Source organism: Helianthus annuus, chromosome 17 (assembly GCF_002127325.2).
Source record: "Helianthus annuus cultivar XRQ/B chromosome 17, HanXRQr2.0-SUNRISE, whole genome shotgun sequence".
Taxonomy (NCBI): Eukaryota; Viridiplantae; Streptophyta; class Magnoliopsida; order Asterales; family Asteraceae; genus Helianthus; species Helianthus annuus.
Window position 1 is genome coordinate 180,119,613 of NC_035449.2, and position 18,357 is coordinate 180,137,969.

The following is an 18,357-nucleotide window of genomic DNA, read 5'->3' on the forward strand; positions in this document are numbered from 1 at the left end:
TATTGATGTCAATGGACACATTGTGAGGGGTACAAACTCCGCCAACAAAGTTTGCCAACGCTATTGAAAGTAGCGAGCCTCGACAAACCTGAGCCACGATGAGCTTTAACCAAGGGTCAACACAAGCCAGACAAAATCATTGTGTACAATCAAGAAATATCCTCATCATAATAAGTGGCCAACAAAATCAAACCTATTCAAAATTTAATCGTTTTCATCTTTCATAACATGTTGACTAATTAATACAATAATAAATCATATCATATTGATATCATTGTAAAGTACAATACCATTGTCCTTTATGGAACAAGATATGAAATTAACAAATGATTTGAAAAACAAACAAAACCCTAACCACATATCAAACTTCATCTCACCACCTTAAGCACTATCCAAGAACAATACATACATAACAAAGAACACAACAAAAACCAAAAAAGATTCAAATTATCCAGATCGTAATAGGGTCCGGAAATGATCAGATTCTGTTGTGACATTCAATGAGATGATATTTTCAGATGGATTGATTTGTTGAACCATGCCTTCCAGCTGCCAAAGCTCTTCCTTGGTATTTCCACAACCACTGGTTTTTCACCGTCCCCATCCGCCTGAGGTTTCTTGCAGAGCATAAAGTTCCTGACCCCGAATGATCCAATCCTTTCCCATGGTTTCAGAGCTGTATAAAAAAATATCAAATTCATCAACATTCCCATTCAATTATGGATGCAAATGAAATCAACCGGACCAGTATTTGGGATAACAGGTCAAGCTGCTTGTAAGCTACTCTAGATTGACTCGTTAAAAGCGTGAATCAAGACAAGCTTAAACAAGCTCAACCCGAGTTGGAGCCCAAAAATTTGTTTCATAAACGAGCTCAAGCACGAGCTTCACTTATTGAGCCTGTTATTTATATACATTTTTATTTAATATATATATATATATATATATACACACATAATAACTTAACTATTATATAATACAAAAAAATATAATTATACATGAATAATTAAATATGCATATCCAAATAAAAAAAAATTCATTAACAAATAACAAAAAAGACGAGCTTTAGTTTGAGCGTGAAAAACTGCTTACAAGCCAAGCTCAAGCTTTAGAAATAAAACTCAAAACGAGCCGAGTTCGAGCCCCTCTAGGTTAAACAACCTAAGCCAAGCTCGAGCCGTCTCCTGTACACCCGTGGTATTAGTTTTTTTCGGGGATGCGAATGTTACCCCATTAGATACTATCCGACCCGATTACCAAAAACACATACACGTTTGCATTAACCATGTTTGCATAAAACTTTCTTTTTCTTTCTATTTTCTTTTGTAGTTGGTTAACGGTTATAAAACTAAAACATATACCCGAATTCAATAACATTCTTTTTTTTAATCATATAAAGGATTTTCATTAAAACAGAGACGATTACAGATACAACAAGATCTGACCTTCGGTCCCGATGACTGGGCAACAGAGAACGAAATCATTAAAATTCGACCCAAGAACAGGAAGCCTTCCTTCGCGAGCGTATGACTTAAGCGCGGTATCAATAACCGTAGCCACCAATTCTTCTTCATTCACAACAAACCGAATAGGCCCAGCGCTTCCCACAACGGTAACACTAATCAAAAGCCGGTTTCCAGAAACTTTGGGGGCATGATTCTTCTTATGCTTCATAAGCAACATGTTCTTAAATTATCGTTTAAACGTATAATAGAAATAAGAATAAACAAAACAACCAAACGATACGAATGAGAGATATCAGTGAGCAAGATTCGGGTCAACACCGATGCAACGGAAGTACCAGCCTTCCTTGCAAGAACCGAAAGCGAATGCGGTTGAAAGAGAAGGGATCCCCCTTGGTAAAAGGGGGGAGATCATCCACCAAGGAGCCAAGATTTCCACCATTCACAAATGGGATTATGAAGGGGTGATCTGGGAAAACGTTTGGGGGAAGAACAAAGGGATTGCTTGAAGGGGAATTGGTATTATTATGGTTAGGGGGTTTGTTTGTTGGTTTTCATTTGAGCGTGTGGGATTGATTATATAGTGGGTGAAACAACTTGACCTTTCTTATTTTCAAAGGGCTACAATTTTCATATTAATGGTTGATTTATTATGTTTTCAAATGGGTACAATTTTCATATTAATGGTTGATTTATTATGTTAAGATTTTAGTGATTCAGTTTTAAATGAGTGAATATGATTTTTTTTTGGAACAGCAACGGGCCTGAAGATGAATTTTGTCATGGGCCTGAAGATGAATTTTGTGATTGTACTAGACGTATATGAATAATTGATTATTATTTAAAAATAGTAATAAAATATTTATGCCTTATATAAACTAGTGTCTTTCATTGACGCTACACATCGAGAACTCAATTGATGTCAGTTAGGTTCGTTTTGGTATTGCACTCATTGTAGCAACTGAAAGAGAACTAAAAAAAGTCGTGATATGCTCAAATTCAATTATTTCGACATGATTTTAAATCAATCGAAAAGCAAAAAAAAAAAAAAAAAAAAAAAAAACGAATATTGGTTCTGATACTGCTGATACATGTACTGATATACGGTTTCGAAATCGTTACGGTACTGATATCGTGTCGATACTCGTATAATTCACCATACAAAAAAAATACCTTTTTCTAACACAATTCCATTTTCAATAAAATTGTTGTTGGAACTTGCTTCTCTGCATTTGAGAAACTGTTGGGAGTGTTGTAATCAAGTTTTTGGTTTTAAGTGAATTCAATATGTGTGTATATGGGTTTAAGTAAACTTTTTATACAAATACTGGTCTCTTCTATCAATATGATTTGTAAAATACTTTATTAACTATGCTGTTTGTTTACTTCTTAATGAATTTTTTAATGGGTTAGACCTCTTACTGGTTCAGCACTTAATGGTTCAGACTATTTGTTTAACAAGCAGATGTCTGAATGGTTCAGACATTTGCCTCTGAATTGTTAAGATTTATACAGAGTTTGAATGGTTAAGACTTCTAATCTGAATTGGTCAGACATTTGTCTCTGAACGGTTAAGCATTATACAGGCTCTTAATGGTTCAGACCTCTTACTGGTTCAGCACTTAATGCTTCAGACCTTTTACTCTTACTGGTTCAGAACTTAATCATTCAAATATTGCCAAACAGCCACTTATTTGCCCATGGCTTTATAGTCTAGTGACATTTTATGGTGAGATAACTTTAGGACCAACAGGTCCTGGGTTCGATTCCCACAATTTCTCCTGAATTGGTGTATATGAATTATGCCTAGTGTAGATGATCGGGTGGTTCCGCTGTTGGCACGATAATACTTCAGTGGTCCGTCATTGATCCAAATTTTCCGTTCAAAAAAACTATAATTACTTTTTTTAAAGTTCTTAAACAGACTTTTTATTCACTATATTGTGATGAAATTCTTAATAATATTTTAACAAATTAAACTTTTAGAAATTTCTTTAATCTAACTGAAACCCATTCTTCAGAATCCACATGGGTCATGTTCATTGTATTAAAATTTTAAATTACAATCATGAACAATAAAAGAATATGTAGCACACAAATGAAATCCAGTTCCAATTTCGAAAGTTTTTTAATGGAAAATCATATAAAAGAATCCGAATCAGTAAACTTTTTTTTTTTTTTTTTTTTTTTCTGAAAGGCCCGAATCAGTAAACTAAAACCAGTAAATAAAACTTTAGGTACTAAATCGAATAAAATAAAGGATAACTATTAAAAGAAACCACAGTTTAAGTAGACAGCTATCTGTGAGAATTTTTCCTATGATTTAATATCATATTATATTAACAAAGAATAAACCAACTTTTTTTAGAACGACCAACATAATCAATTCTGAGCAGTCTCGGGACATCTACTGGACCAAACGGAGTACTTCGAGAGTAACCCGAGAGTAACCCGAGTCCCGAGTTCACCACCAATTCCGGGAAAGACCCGGTAACCCACCCACCCGTAGGCACGACAGTTAAATTACTGATAAAACCCGTTTGGCTCAAAGATCGAACCCAGTTTCCCTGCATCAAGTGGGAGTTAAACCTGAATCTTTAAAAAAAATGTAAGTCTTTCACCATTTAATCTGATCTAGAGATCATTCGTATAACTAAACCAACCGTATCAAATTAGAGTGTATATTAAAGGTACCAACAAACTAAATAAATTGTCATTATATAAAGTTTATTTTTTTTTTAGTTAATTGAATAAATGTTGGTTGAAAATTTTCCAATTCTTGGTACGATGCACATCGTCATCCGTCAACATTAAACCAAGTTGGTACGATGCACATCGTCATCCGTCAAAAAAAAAAAAAAAAAAAAAAAAAAGAAAAAAAAAACCAGGTTGGCTTGAGAATCTGCAAAGAATATACCTTTTTCTTCTTCCTAGAAAACTAATTAATTAGATATCTTCTAGATTGTTGTCGGTGTTTCTGTTTTATTTGAGTTTTTTGCAAAACGTTTGTTTTTAATCCTTAGGAGTCAAAAGAGGTTTGGTTTCTAGAGCTTATATTGATTACTTGTAGGCTGTGGGCACATGAGAATTTGTGGCTTTTGGTCACTTTGTTTCACTCTAGCTTGCTTTGTTTTGCTACATTCGATCCGGGTCTAGTAATGTTGTTAGGTCAAATCGTCTCTAGTAGTCCTGAACTTAGATCCGAGCTGCAACATGAGAATGTGATCTGAAGGCAGGGGTCCGGAAACGCCCTTCGACGCTTAAGTCAGTAATGTATACAAAACACATGTTTTTAAATATATAAGCATGTTGATAAGTATAGATGCTTGTTCTTGAAGGGACTTAGAGATTTGCAAAGTAGTGGGTGTTCTCCATGGTGGATATGGTGGTTTGCTTGTACAAGGCATGTATGATATGAGTTGCTTCGGGCTCAATTGGCCAACAATGTTTTATATCGAGGGGCTTGGACTCGGCCCATGTAAGGACATACGTCATCACTTTGCTTCACGGCTTGTCAAGACATGGTTTGATTCAAAGTCGAAAGTTAAACTTTAAATAGAATCAAAATTCACTTGAGAATAACCTAGTGGTGTTGGTGAGTTAGAGTTTAGGTTTATAAGAAACGTCTGAACTCAAATACTATTAACGCGTTTTGTAAGTATCGATTGTAGGTATGAGAAAATATAATTTGATAAGTAAACATGCTTATGCTCAAGTGAGAGTAATTTTATAATTGGAGAACCTACTGATAAATATACAATGGAGAACAAAAAAAAAATAAAGAGAAAATTAGTACAACACCTAAAATATACATATAAGAACTCTTAAACTAATATCATGAGGTTTAAAGATAATGTATTATTATCGTTGAAACTTGAAAGTACCAAACTACCAACCATTTACTATTGGTAAGTCGTCAACTTTGTTAATATATACATATATTTTTTTGAAAAGACAACTTTGTCAACTTTGTTAATATAGTTACTGTGCCTTGAAAAGAAATTCAAAATCCAATTTGATCAAAATGGAAAATTATGCTCTTTGTACAAAATTGAACAATTTTAAAATCTTATATTTCAACTATAGTCAAAGATTATTCTGTAGCAAATAAGCGTGCTTTTTTGAAACAATTAGTTTTTTTAACCGTAAAATATCATAGATATGTTATGTATAAGAAGTTAGGTAGTGTTCATGGTCAATTCAACTAGTTTTGACCTAAATTCTAAGTTGAACAACCAACTATTAGGTTAGAGGATGTGTATAAAACTTCTACGTATTTATCACGTCACATTAGTATTATGTCACATTAGGGGTTTTAAAGCTCCTCCCTTTAACTTGCATACAATGATTTAAAAACCATATCATCATTACCTAATTATTATTTTTATTTAAATTTAAACAATATTTAATTTTGACATATCAATTTAAATTTAAATAACAAGAAATATTATATAAAACTCATAATTTAAATAAAAAAAATACAATGTCACTAAAAAAATACAATGCTTAAAAAGTTAAACTAGGTTAAACTAAAAATACATATCATCACTCGTCGTCTCCTCCTTGTTCATAATCAAACCATAGGTGCTCGGTCAGATCAACTCAAAGGTTAAGGCGTGTGTCCCTGTCACATATCCTCGCTCGGATAACTTCTTTTTGAGCGTCTGTGAGCAATGGGTTCGTCGGGTGGTTACCTTCATTATAACTTTCTACACAAAACGCTCTGCTCGAGTCCTCCAATATCATGTTATGCAAGATGATGCACGGATACATGACGTTCAGGGCCGGCTCAACCATTTTAGAGACCCAAAGCGAAATAGATCCGGGGGCCTACTAAATAAGGTTCTTTTTGTTGGGCTTGTACCAATTGGATTTTGGGCTTTGTATTTAAAAATAACAAAGGAAAAAAACGGCCTAAGAAGGTCTCGAACCCCCGCCTTTTTGGTAAACAGAGAGGAAGTTTACCACTAAATCAACCTTGCGTTTTATGTTTAAGTGCCCTAATTTAAATGTATATACAAAAACTAGCAGTCTTTTTTAAATTTGGGGCCTTTCTTAAGTGGTGGCCCAAAGCCTTTGCTTGGGTTTACTTACCATTGGGCCGGCCCTGATGACGTTTCTTATTTTACTCTTTTCAAGTATCCTCAATGGCTGGGCAATGACAGACCATCTCTTTTTTAATACACCAAAAGCTCGTTCGACGTCTTTTCTTGCCGACTCTTGTTTCTTCTTGTAATACAATCTTTTCTCATCATCTGGACACGAAAGAGTTTTCACCAACGTCGCCCACTCCGGATAAATACCTTCGACAAGATAGTACCCATACTTATACTCTACGTCGTTTGCATAGAATGAAGTATTTGGTGCAACACCATTTATGACATCGTCGAAAAGACCCGAAGATTGTAAAACAATGATATCATTGTTCGCATCGACCATGCCAAAGTACGCATGCCAAACCCATAAATCTTGAGACGTGACCGCTTGTAATATTAGGGTAGGACCCTCGTGGTCACCACGATGGTGTTGCCCTTTTCAAGCAGTTGGACATGTCGCCCACTCCCAGTGCATGCAATCAAGACTACCCAACATCCCGGGAAACTCGTGTATCCGCTGATGGGCCTCGTATAAAAGTGGAACGTCGATACGAAAGTAGGAATGGCAATGGGCCGGGTATTGGTAATCCCAGGCCCGTACCCGGTGGTAATTCTTTGTCCCATACCCGGCCCGTTACCCGTCGGGTATCCGACATACCCGTAGGTATCGGGTATACCCGTTAATTTCATAAAAATGCGTGTTGGGACAAATGTACAAATCTTAACATTGATATAACACCCCGTGTTTCGAAAGTCAAAGTCAAAGTCAAGATTGAAGTCAAAGGAAGACAAGATTGCTAATTGCGATCTGTCACTCCTTGCTCAACTCCTGTTTTGACTTCTTTGACTCGTAGATAGTCTATTTATGTTATCGCGTTAGTTGTATTATGTGGAGTACTTGTTAATAATCGAGATTTAATCGCTATTAATCGCATGTTTAATCGATTTATCGCCCATCGCTTATCGCATGCGCAACTCGAATTATGTGTTCTGGTTATTGTTTTACGTGTGTGTGCTATTTATGTGTTATTTGTGCATGTTATGTTTATGTTGAGGTGTTAATCGAAATTGCAACCTATCGCATAGCAATCGAATCGAAACGCTAAACGCAAGTTAATTATGATGATTGTATGTGAAATATAGTAGTTGGGATTAAAAGTAATTTGATGAGTAATACTATCGCATCGCTCTCTCGAATCGCATCGGGACGCTCTACACACGAATCGAAACTGCAAAACTCGTCGCGCAAATCACTTCAATCGAGTGGCGAGCCGATCGAGCTGCCACCCGATCGGGCTGCCACCCGATCGACCAGCCACCTTTCCCCCTTTCCATTTATGGAAACCCTATAAATACCCCCCATTTGTCAACTCCTTGATGGTGACAGCTCCCTTGTTTGACCAACTCGCTTCAGCCCGCTATTTCTTCTGGTTTCTCACGACCCTTGTAAGTTTTCCACCTAAATCTTGTACTTTCTTTATCTACACGCACTCCTACACCTTTCTATCTTTTGAATCTTAACTTTTAACTGTGAAATCAGTGGATTTGAGGTGTTCTAGGATGATGTCATCATGGTGTTCTTATGAACTTCATGTTTTAACTTCAATCCACCAAGAACAACTTAGATCTGAACGATTTCCACAAGAATAAACAAAGATCTTTCATAGATCTGAACATTTTCATGGTGAAAAAGGATTGAAAGATGGTTTCTAACTTTCTTTCAACTCTTTTACACTCAATGCACTCAAACCCGATGGAATCGGAGCTAGTTCTGATCTTTTACCCACTCTTGGTGATGTATCGGCTCTAGATCCGAATTCTATCCAAGAGGTATTGACTTTAGGTTTGAACATGAACTGCCGACTCGCACCATGAACCGGTCAGACTAGGGTGATTCCTGTTCGGTCGTGTCACTCGGGCCGGGTTAAGGGTTCTGTTGTTCAAGCATGTTATCAAAATATCTCGTTCAACGCTACAAAACTTCAAACGAGTCAAGTGTCAAGATGAACGGATAGTCGGGACAGATTGCCGTCCGATCGGATTGCCACCCGATCGACCGGCCATCCGATCGGGTTGCACTTGGGTCCCACACTTAAACTATCTTACAACTATTCAAGATCTGAACGTTGAAATGGATTACCACCCGATCGGATTGCCATCCGATCGAGTGACCGCCCGATCGTGTGAGGTTTGGGACTTGGACAATTTTCAACAGGTTCAATACAAACGGATTGCCACCCGATCGGATAGCCATCCGATCGCGTGACCGTCCTGCTGTGAACTTGTTCTCACTCTGAGAAGTCTCGCCAATCGGATTGCTGCCCGATCGAACGGTCGTTCGATCGACCGACCTGAAAGGTAGAGATACTTCTCTATTTTCAAAATACTACAACGAAAACTTTAAAAGGTAAACCATCTTACACAAACACATCCATTCCAAACGAGATGACAACCAATCGAGTGGCCACCCGAACGGATTGTCATCCGATCTACCGGCCATCCGATCGGATTGCCACCCGATCGGATTACCGTCCGATTATCTGGCACATCACGGCATTTTACGCGCCGCTTATATTTTGTGCTATCGTTCTGATCCGGCTAATCTCACTAGCGCTCCCTTCAATCCATCATCGCTGTGAGTATGCTCAAACCCTTTTTGCTTTGCACACTTTTGGGTGTTACATACGTTACATATTCTAAATCACATCGAACACACTACGCAATACTTTAAACGCTAACCTCTACCGCATGCTATACGTGACTTAATGAATGCTTGTTTGTTATGTTTACACATGGATTGCTGTCTACCTACCTTAGCAACGATAGTACTATAGTTTGGACTCATCACCTGTTCACTTAGGGGTTGTTAAGGACAATTAATTACATGGCTCACAGTGGTGAGTGTGTATTATGAACTGCCTTGCGCAGTCAACCTGCAGTCATCGGTATTGATAGGATCATGTCGATAACTTATGTGCTTCATTTCACACTGTGTACGTGCTGGTTATGCATAAACGATTTCGAACTCTATTATATCTATCAAACTTGTATGCTCACGTATTGACTTTTACTTTAACGTTTGTGGCAGGTGTTTAAGATGTTAAAATGCTTGGATTGCTGTGAAATCGAGGCTAGGAAAGAGTCTAAAAACAAAGACAATTTATTTTATTTGAAAATCTGAGTTGTCGGAACATGTTTATTGTTTGAAGAATATCTCTGTCTGTAATAACTAGGTTATCTTATGGGTTATGGTATGTGACATAATATTTAAACTATTTGGTAATTTAGTCGTTATGGAATTTCTTTGAACAATCTGTTTCGCTCAGTGTCGTGCCCCGATGATTCCGCCATCGGTTGGGGTGTGACATTTGATATGTATATAATTTACTATTTTAATGACTATTACAAATGGAAATATGATTAGTAACTTACATATCATATTCAGACCAGATATACCAAACTAAATCAAAACGATTACTTAATTAAGTAATTGTATCAGAACCACCTAATTGCATAAACATCAACATAATAAAGGATGATAGCTTCCATATCCAATATACATGCTCAAAAATAAGTAATTTATTCACTAAGCACCTGCCAAATACATATCCACATATGACTATAGAGAAGGTAATAAGTACATGTACTAAGTTTATATATATATGGAAATCTATAATATGATACTTTTGGGTATTATTCGGGTAAATAGGCCGGGTATCGGGTGGGTATCACTAAATCCCATACCCGTACCTGTACCCGATTTTTTCTTTTTTTAAGCCCGTACCCGGCCCGTATGTTTTGGGTGGTGTATACCCGTCAGGCTTGGGCTTTTTTTGCCATCCCTATACGTAAGTTGCCGAATTGCGGCAGGACACTTTTGTATTCTAGAGAAACCAATTTTGCGCTTAGCACTTTCTCTTTGTGTGAAAAATTGATATTGGGTCGCATGATCATTAGAAATTTTTAAGAAAAGACGATGGCTCATATGAAACCGAAGCCTAAACTGCGCATCGTTGTACACCATATTTTAACTAAAATAATCGGGCATTAAACGTTCATGAGCACCTAACCGATCTTGTTCAAGAGGCGCTTGTCTGGTACGCGTTGTAGACGATTCAGCTTCTTCTCGCAAATACTTAATCGCCTCATGCGTCACTGCGATAAGCATATCATCGACAATACCGTCAGATGAAGAGCTGAATGAATCGGATGAAGAGTAGATGACATTTTTTATATTAAAAATGATTGGACAGAATGTGTGTGTTTTAGTGATTGGTGTCTGTTTGAATTTGTGATTGGTTTGTGTAAAAATATATGTATATATATTAGATATATAATAGTTTTGTTTTATTTTTTTATAAAAGACTGTTGTCCAACGGTCATATTCACCAAATTTCCGAACAAAGCGCATTAATGCATCTTACTAGGCTGGCAAAGGTGCTATGGCCCCCAAGGGGTGACTTCGTGACGCTATAGGACGCTAAACACGCTGATATGACAGGGGCGGTATACCACATCCCCTAACCTTATTACAAGGGGAAACAAACAAACCAAATAAAACTGAACCTAATAAAACCGGCTGCGTTAATTAGGTTGGCATTTGAATCAACATTTTAAGTATAATCTTTAATTAAATATCTAATAATGAGAAACATGATTACTGTTAAAACCCGGACAAACAGTTTGGGATCCCAAATCGACAAAACTGGATGACTTGCTCTGTGAACCCAGTTTCAATTGTTTATAAAGGCATCTACAATTTACCAAACAATCCCAACTAAGCAACTAATACTAACACTTAACTGTAAGGCTGGGTGGTGTGAGATATGTTAGAAGATATGGAAAAAATAATTCAAGGGATCAGTGTTTATCCTTCACATCATCTCCCAACATAGTCCCTCAATCACAGCCCACGATTGTTTGCTTTTTCCATAGTTAGTTTTATGATTTTGTATTTATAGGTTATTCTCCCTCAATGTAATATCAATACAGTCAATACAATCAATAGAAAAAATACCAACTTTTTGATCCATTTGATCACATGGTATCAGAGCAGTGTGATTGATCCTTACCTGCTCAATTATCGTATTCACAAAAACAACTTCAATCAAAACCAAACCTAAAACCATTCCGGCGAAAAATTCTTTATGTTGTCAGCCGGACTTGAAATAAGGAACAACTTGCAGAACCATGGCGGCTACTGTGGAGATTCCACCAGCAACTCCAACAATAAATCAAAGCAAAACCACCATAGTGGTGGCGGCGCCTTCAGCGATGGCGGAACCATACCTACTGACAGAACAGGAAGCCACAAATCGGGCGACATCATCACCGTTAAAACAGGCGGCAGCAGTGGATCTGTCACCCAAAAATCAAATGGCACTGCTAAAACGAGCGGCGACGTATATTCCGGAAAAGCAAACACGAACACGGTCGGCGGCGGCGCTGCAACTAGCGATGACGAACATCGGAGTGAAGGAGGCGTCAGTGGTATGGTCTCCGCCGGAGAAGAAGGTGGAACATCACCATCGCACAACAACAGAGGTACCGGGTTTGGGGACAAATTCTCATACCCATTGCTGTTTAATAATTCAAATATGCTTTTTGATGAGTCTAAGACATCAGGTCTAATGACAGACCAAACCACTAGCCACATTAACCCTCACCATTCTTGCAATTATCATTTGAGTCCCTCTAGTTTATTTAACCTGAATACTTTCCCATTGAATTTCAAAAATTACTTGAAGGCACCTCTTTAAATTTAGAGATGTCAAAAGAAAAACTACTTTTACAACAGGAAGTCAGTTTTTTTTAACAATGAGTTTGAAACAATGGGAAAAGTAAATGTCGTAAATGGTTGTGACAGTCGTAACGGCTCTTGGATATTCGACTGTGGCGCCACAGATACAATGACATTTGATCCGCCTGATATAAAATCAAGGATGAAACCAATAAAAAGTCATATCCAAACTGCTAATGGAGAAATTATTGAAGTTAAAGGGGGAGGAACAGTTGAAGTGTCACCAACGATGAAGTTGTCAAATTGTCTTTATATACCTTCCCTGTCACATAAACTTTTATCCATTAGCCATGTCACGAAAGATTTAAACTGTACAGTTCTAATGCATCCAACCTTTTGCATCTTACAGGATATCAGGACGAGAGTGATCATTGGGCGTGGCACTGAACGCCAGGGGCTGTGCTATGTGGATGAAGTGACTCATCAGGGGACTGTGATGTTAGCTCATGGAAGTATGGATAGAGAAGCATGGCTATGGCATAGGAGATTGGGACACCCATCCACTGGTTACTTACATCTTTTGTTTCCAAGTTTATTTCCTTCAAAAACCAATTCAGTTTGTGAAACTTGTGTTTTGGTCAAAAGCCATCGTCATACCTATTTACCAAATAATACTAGAGTCGATATTCCTTTTTTGTTGATTCACTCTGATGTTTGGGGGCCAGGAAAAGTTGCGGGGGGACAAAACTTTCGATATTTCGTTATATTTGTTGATGATTGTACTCGTATGACGTGGAGGTATTTTTTGAAGCATAAATCCCAAGTCTTTGAAAAATTTAAGGAATTTCATACTATGGTCGAAACTCAATTCCATAGACTCATTCAAATTCTTCGATCTGATAAGGGAGGAGAATTTGTTAATGACTCCATGAAACTTTTTTGTAAATCAAAAGGGATAATCCACTAAACTTCATGTTCCCACACCCCTGAACAAAATGGTGTGTCGGAACGGAAGAATCGGATCTTGTTAGAAATAACACGTGCCTACTGATAGAGTCCCAAGTTCCTACATCATTCTGGCCCGAAGCTTTAGCTACGGCTACGTATCTCATAAATCGCCTCCCAACCAAAGCACTCCAACTTAAAACCCCAGTTGAAACCATAAACAAGTTCACCAAACTCCGTCCACCACTTACTCTTGAACCTAAGGTATTCGGTTGTTCTGTTTTTGTTCACATACCCAAAATCAACCGAAACAAACTTGGGCCATGTGCAGAAAAGTGTGTCTTTGTAGGATATGGAGTTACTCAAAAGGGATACCGTTGTTACAATCCGAAAACGAGGCACATATATACTATAATGGACTGTGACTTCCTCAAAACAGAATATTTCTATATCTCCCAACATAATGGCCAGGAGAGAAGGAGCATGCTGATCCATTAAGTTGGTTGACTTGGTTGCCTTCGTCAGAAGAAACTTCTCACAATGAGTCACTAAGATCCACACAGCCTGCGGAACCACCGGTTAGTGCCACTGAACAAGGTCCTCTTGACTTGATACCCGAGGTAAGTGAATTTCCCCTACGTGAATCACCCATACTTAAACCAAATGATAATTCTTCATTTACTCCTAATCATGATATTCAGCAAACATTAGTTGAACAGGGGGAACAAACAACTAATAACAATGATGTTCAGTAAACAGTAGTTGAACAGGGGGGACAAACAATTGATGACAATGAGCAAGGAGTACAGGAAACAAATGATCGTTATGTGCTACCTCCAAGGGTAAATAGAGGAGTTCCTCCTAAACGATACTCTCCAGAAAAAGAGTCACGAAGCTCCAAATATCCTATGGTAAACATTGCCAAAGGAAACCTGTCCAAAGAAGCCAAGGCATTTGATTCATCATTATACTTAGAAGAAATTCCAGCCACTGTTGAGGAAGCCTTAGCATCAGAAGTGTGGAAGGATGCAATAGAGACAAAAATGAAGGCCCTAATTAAAAATGATACGTGGGAAAAAGGCAAGCTTCCAATAGGAAAGAAACCGGTAGGATGTCGTTGGGTGTTTTCTATTAAACACAAACCCGATGGTACCATTGAAAGGTATAAAGCCCGATTGGTAGCCAAAGGGTACACACAAACTTACGGGATTGATTACTCAGAAACCTTCTCTCCAGTAGCAAAACTTGATACAATTAGGTGTTTCTCTCTATTGCGGCTAACAAGGATTGGCCACTGCACTAGTTTGATGTAAAGAATGCTTTCTTACACGGAGAATTAAAGGAGGATGTTTATATGGCAGCTCCACCAGGGTTCACTGGAGACTTCAAAACATGAGAAGTATGTCGATTGAAGAAGTCGATCTATGGGCTTAAACAGTCTCCACGGGCTTGGTTTGGGAGGTTCACCATTGCTATGGAAAAATATGGTTTTACACAAAGCAACTCTAACCATACCCTGTTCTTAAAAAGGAGGGGGACCCTTGTGACCTGTTTAATTATTTATGTTGATGATATGATAATTACATGGGATGATCATGAGGAAATGTCAAGATTAAAGGAGAATCTGTTTAAAGAGTTTGAAATGAAAGACTTGGGAAGGCTCAAGTATTTTCTTGGAATTGAAGTCCTAAGATCCAAACGGGGAATATTTATTTGTCAGAAAAAATATATCCTTGATTTATTAGCAGAAACTGGAATGCTTGAATGTAAACCAACTGACACTCCAATGGTTGTAAATCATCGGTTGCACATGGAGGAAGGAGCAAAATTGGCCGATAAAGAACGGTATCAACGGATGGTGGAAAAATTAATATATCTTTCTCATACTCATCCAGATATAGCATATGCAGTGGGAGTGGTTAGTCAATTTATGCATCAACCTCAAGTAAGTCACATGGAAGCAGTATGGAGAATTGTAAGGTATCTCAAGGGTACAGCTGGGCATGGCATCTTATTTAAAACAAACAAGCATTTAGAGATTCAGGGATATACAGATGCTGACTGGGCAGGAAGTAAAGATAACCGGAGATCAACATCAGGATACTTCACTATGGTAGGTGGAAATCTTGTCACTTGGAGAAGCAAGAAACAAAAGGTAGTTGCTCTTTCAAGTGCTGAGGCTGAATTTCGAGGGATTGCTCGAGGTGTGGCGGAAATTTTGTGGATACAAAAACTTCTAACGGAGATTGGTTTTCCTCCTAATAAAACCATTAAACTTATGTGTGATAATGAAGCAGCCATTCAAATTTCAGAAAACCTTGTGCAACATGATCGAACAAAAGATGTTGAAGTGGATAGACACTTTATCAAAGAGAAAATAGAGGCAAGCATAATTGAACTTCCATTTGTTTCATCCGAAGACCAACTAGCAGATATCCTAACTAAGGCGGTCAACGGGAGAATTTTCAACGAGTGTTTAGGCAAGTTGAGTTTTGGAAATCCCACTACTCAACTTGAGGGGGAGTGTTAGAAGATATGGAAAAAATAATTCAAGGGATCAGTGTTTATCCTTCACATCATCTCCCAAAATAGTCATTCAATCACAACTCAATCACAGCCCACGATTGTTTGCTTTTTCCATAGTTAGTTTTGTGATTTTGTATTTATAGGTTATTCTCCCTCAATGTAATATCAATACAGTCAATAGAAAAAAACCAACTTTTTGATCCATTTGATCAAAAGATAAGGTCAGAAAGCCGGCTTTATCACACCATATAAACGCCATGTGGATTTTTGGGTAAAATGGCGCACCCTTTAACAATGATGGTGTGGTTTAAAGCCCCGTCAAATTCATGGTACCTTCTAATTAAATATTAACAAAAAGAAAAAAGTTAACAAAATTTGATTGATCGAGAGACATGGATCCCACCAGATGAAGCCCTTCACGCTCGCTAAGAGGCTGATGGATTGGATGGCGCCCTCTTTTGACGGAGAAGGGGCGGTGTTGGGGACACCATCCAACTGATGTGGTTGGAGGCGTTACCTCACACCGTTGATAGATCGATGATCAACCGAGCCCGAATCTATAAAAGAGTGATCACAACAATAAGAAACATCACAATATTTTACGATACCAAAGAAAACAGATTTTGGATCATTATTATTTGAAATCAGATTAAACAAAAAAAATTATTCTTGAATATGCATCGAACCTATGAATGATCTTGCGATATTAAGAAGTCAAACAGAAAACATTCGTCCATGTTGTTCCATTTGTTTAATAAATATCTTTTTAAAATACTAAATCATAAAATATTACATGTAAATCCAGATCTCGTTTGATGATATACATGGATATTTTTTAATAACACATATATAATGTTAACATCTAAAGCTTTTAGTTGTAAAACAGATAAAATTATAAATTTCATTCAATTTATGTGTAAAATGTTTTCATGAGTCCAATTTGAAAAAAAAAAAATTATATACCGGATTTATATGATAGAGGGTATGACAAAAGGGTACATGTATATTTTTTTTAGAGTATTCTCATTAGAATCTCTATCTTCATCTATAAAATCACCTTTCTCTAAACTTTTCTTTAAATTTTGTTTATATTCTACAAATCTTTCAGATCCTGTTCATCATCTCTATCTTTATATTCTTTCTTTTTTCTCTCCTTTTTTCATGCTTGAGGTACAAATCAAAATGTTTGAGGAACAATCTTTAAATTTTGAAGATGTGAGTAGTGAATCTCTATATAGAAATTCAGTATCGTTTATTCTAAGAATTTAGAGATGAAGAAATATATAGAGATTCCAATCGATAAGTAATATATGATAAGTTGTTAAACCTGTCATGATTGGGTGCGATTTATTCTTATCACCCAGATTCACTATTTTTGGGTGTTTTGTTAAAAATATTTACCATAGTGGGCTGAAATTTAGTTGGGGTCTTCCCCATGCTCTCAATAAATCCGCCCATTTAGTTGGGTTCTTCCCATGCTCTCAATAAATCCGCCCATGACTGGGTACGATTTATTCTTATTACAGATTTACCTAATAGTGCACGATTAATTATATTAATTTACTTGAGTAGTTTTTATCTAAGGGGTAAGTTATGATCTCAAAAAGTAGTATCAAATCTACGATTTAACCCATTTATGATGTAGATGGCGTTAAAGGATGACGTGAATTTGATTTGACACTAGTTTAATGATCATGCAAAGCGCATCATTTAGTTAGAGTATATGATTAAGCGGGATAGTATCTCGGTTAGTAATTAGAATACACATAGTGTGGCTCTTTTGGGGTAAGTTGATCATGACATCTTGGCTAGAAGATTATAAAGTATCTTTGATGTGTGTCTAGAGTTGGCGTATATTAAAATCGAAAAATGATTGTGGTTAACTCCTATGAAAAGGATTGTTGGATGGTTGTAACTTAATCATACATTTGTCAACACAAATATCTCATAATCAATATACGCATAACTAGAGGATTCTTCATCAATTGTGAGAATAGTGTTTTATAGTTTATTTTTTGTTTGTAAAACATTATTAAGTTGAAGTTCATAATTGCATTGAACATGCATGTGAATGCCGCACCACAGGGCCGGCTTTGGGCCCGGCAAACCCGTGCTGACGCCCGAGGCCCAAAATTTCAAAGGGCCCGAAAAGTCTTTATAAGCTTTTATATATTTATTAAATTATATATTTAGTATATTTATCCATTTATTATGCAAAAAAGTATGGTGGTGTAGTGGCAAAAACTATCTTAAAATAATGCAAAGGTCTCAAGTTCGAGTCTTTCCTCCATCACTAAGTTTTTATTTTTGTAATTAATTTACCCTTAACCATAATTTTGGGCCCAATTCTTTTCGCCGCCCGAGGCCTAAATTTTTTCAAGAGTTTTCGAGGACGGCTCTGCCGCACCATATTCAAATGAGATGTTCAGAAAGTCTGTGTGGTGCGTGCTATAATAGACTGATAATAATCACACAACTATCATATTTTAATCGAGAACATAATTATTTTCATTCTTTTTAGCCTTTAAGTTTCTTTCAATATATCGATTTTTCGATTGACTATTGTTTATACATTTAAAATATGAGT

General features: G+C 37.0%; 2 protein-coding genes across 2 annotated transcripts; both read right to left on the reverse strand.

Moving 5' to 3' along the window:
• Positions 1–239: 239 nt before the first annotated feature.
• LOC110922215 (uncharacterized protein At4g22758) lies at positions 240–2,027 on the reverse strand. Its single transcript, XM_022166520.2, has 2 exons — positions 1,446–2,027; positions 240–676 (listed from the first exon to the last, which is right to left on the reverse strand). The coding sequence occupies exons 1-2, from the start codon at positions 1,681–1,683 to the stop codon at positions 498–500; spliced, it is 417 nt and encodes a 138-aa protein (XP_022022212.1). The 5' UTR covers positions 1,684–2,027; the 3' UTR covers positions 240–497.
• A 3,225-nt stretch (positions 2,028–5,252) lies between these two features.
• On the reverse strand, positions 5,253–6,902 carry LOC110925301. The gene is made up of 2 exons (XM_022169258.1): positions 6,558–6,902; positions 5,253–5,264 (listed from the first exon to the last, which is right to left on the reverse strand). The coding sequence occupies exons 1-2, from the start codon at positions 6,900–6,902 to the stop codon at positions 5,253–5,255; spliced, it is 357 nt and encodes a 118-aa protein (XP_022024950.1).
• Between the last annotated feature and the right edge of the window lie 11,455 nt (positions 6,903–18,357).

Bases quoted from the DNA above. Each gene is read 5' to 3' on its own strand.
- LOC110922215 (XM_022166520.2), bottom strand. From the start codon at position 1,683: ATGTTGCTTATGAAGCATAAGAAGAATCATGCCCCCAAAGTTTCTGGA. The intron at 677-1,445 runs GTCAGATCTTGT...TTTTTTATACAG, and splicing joins CCCAGTCATCGGGACCGAAG to CTCTGAAACCATGGGAAAGG.
- LOC110925301 (XM_022169258.1), bottom strand. From the start codon at position 6,902: ATGGTCGATGCGAACAATGATATCATTGTTTTACAATCTTCGGGTCTT.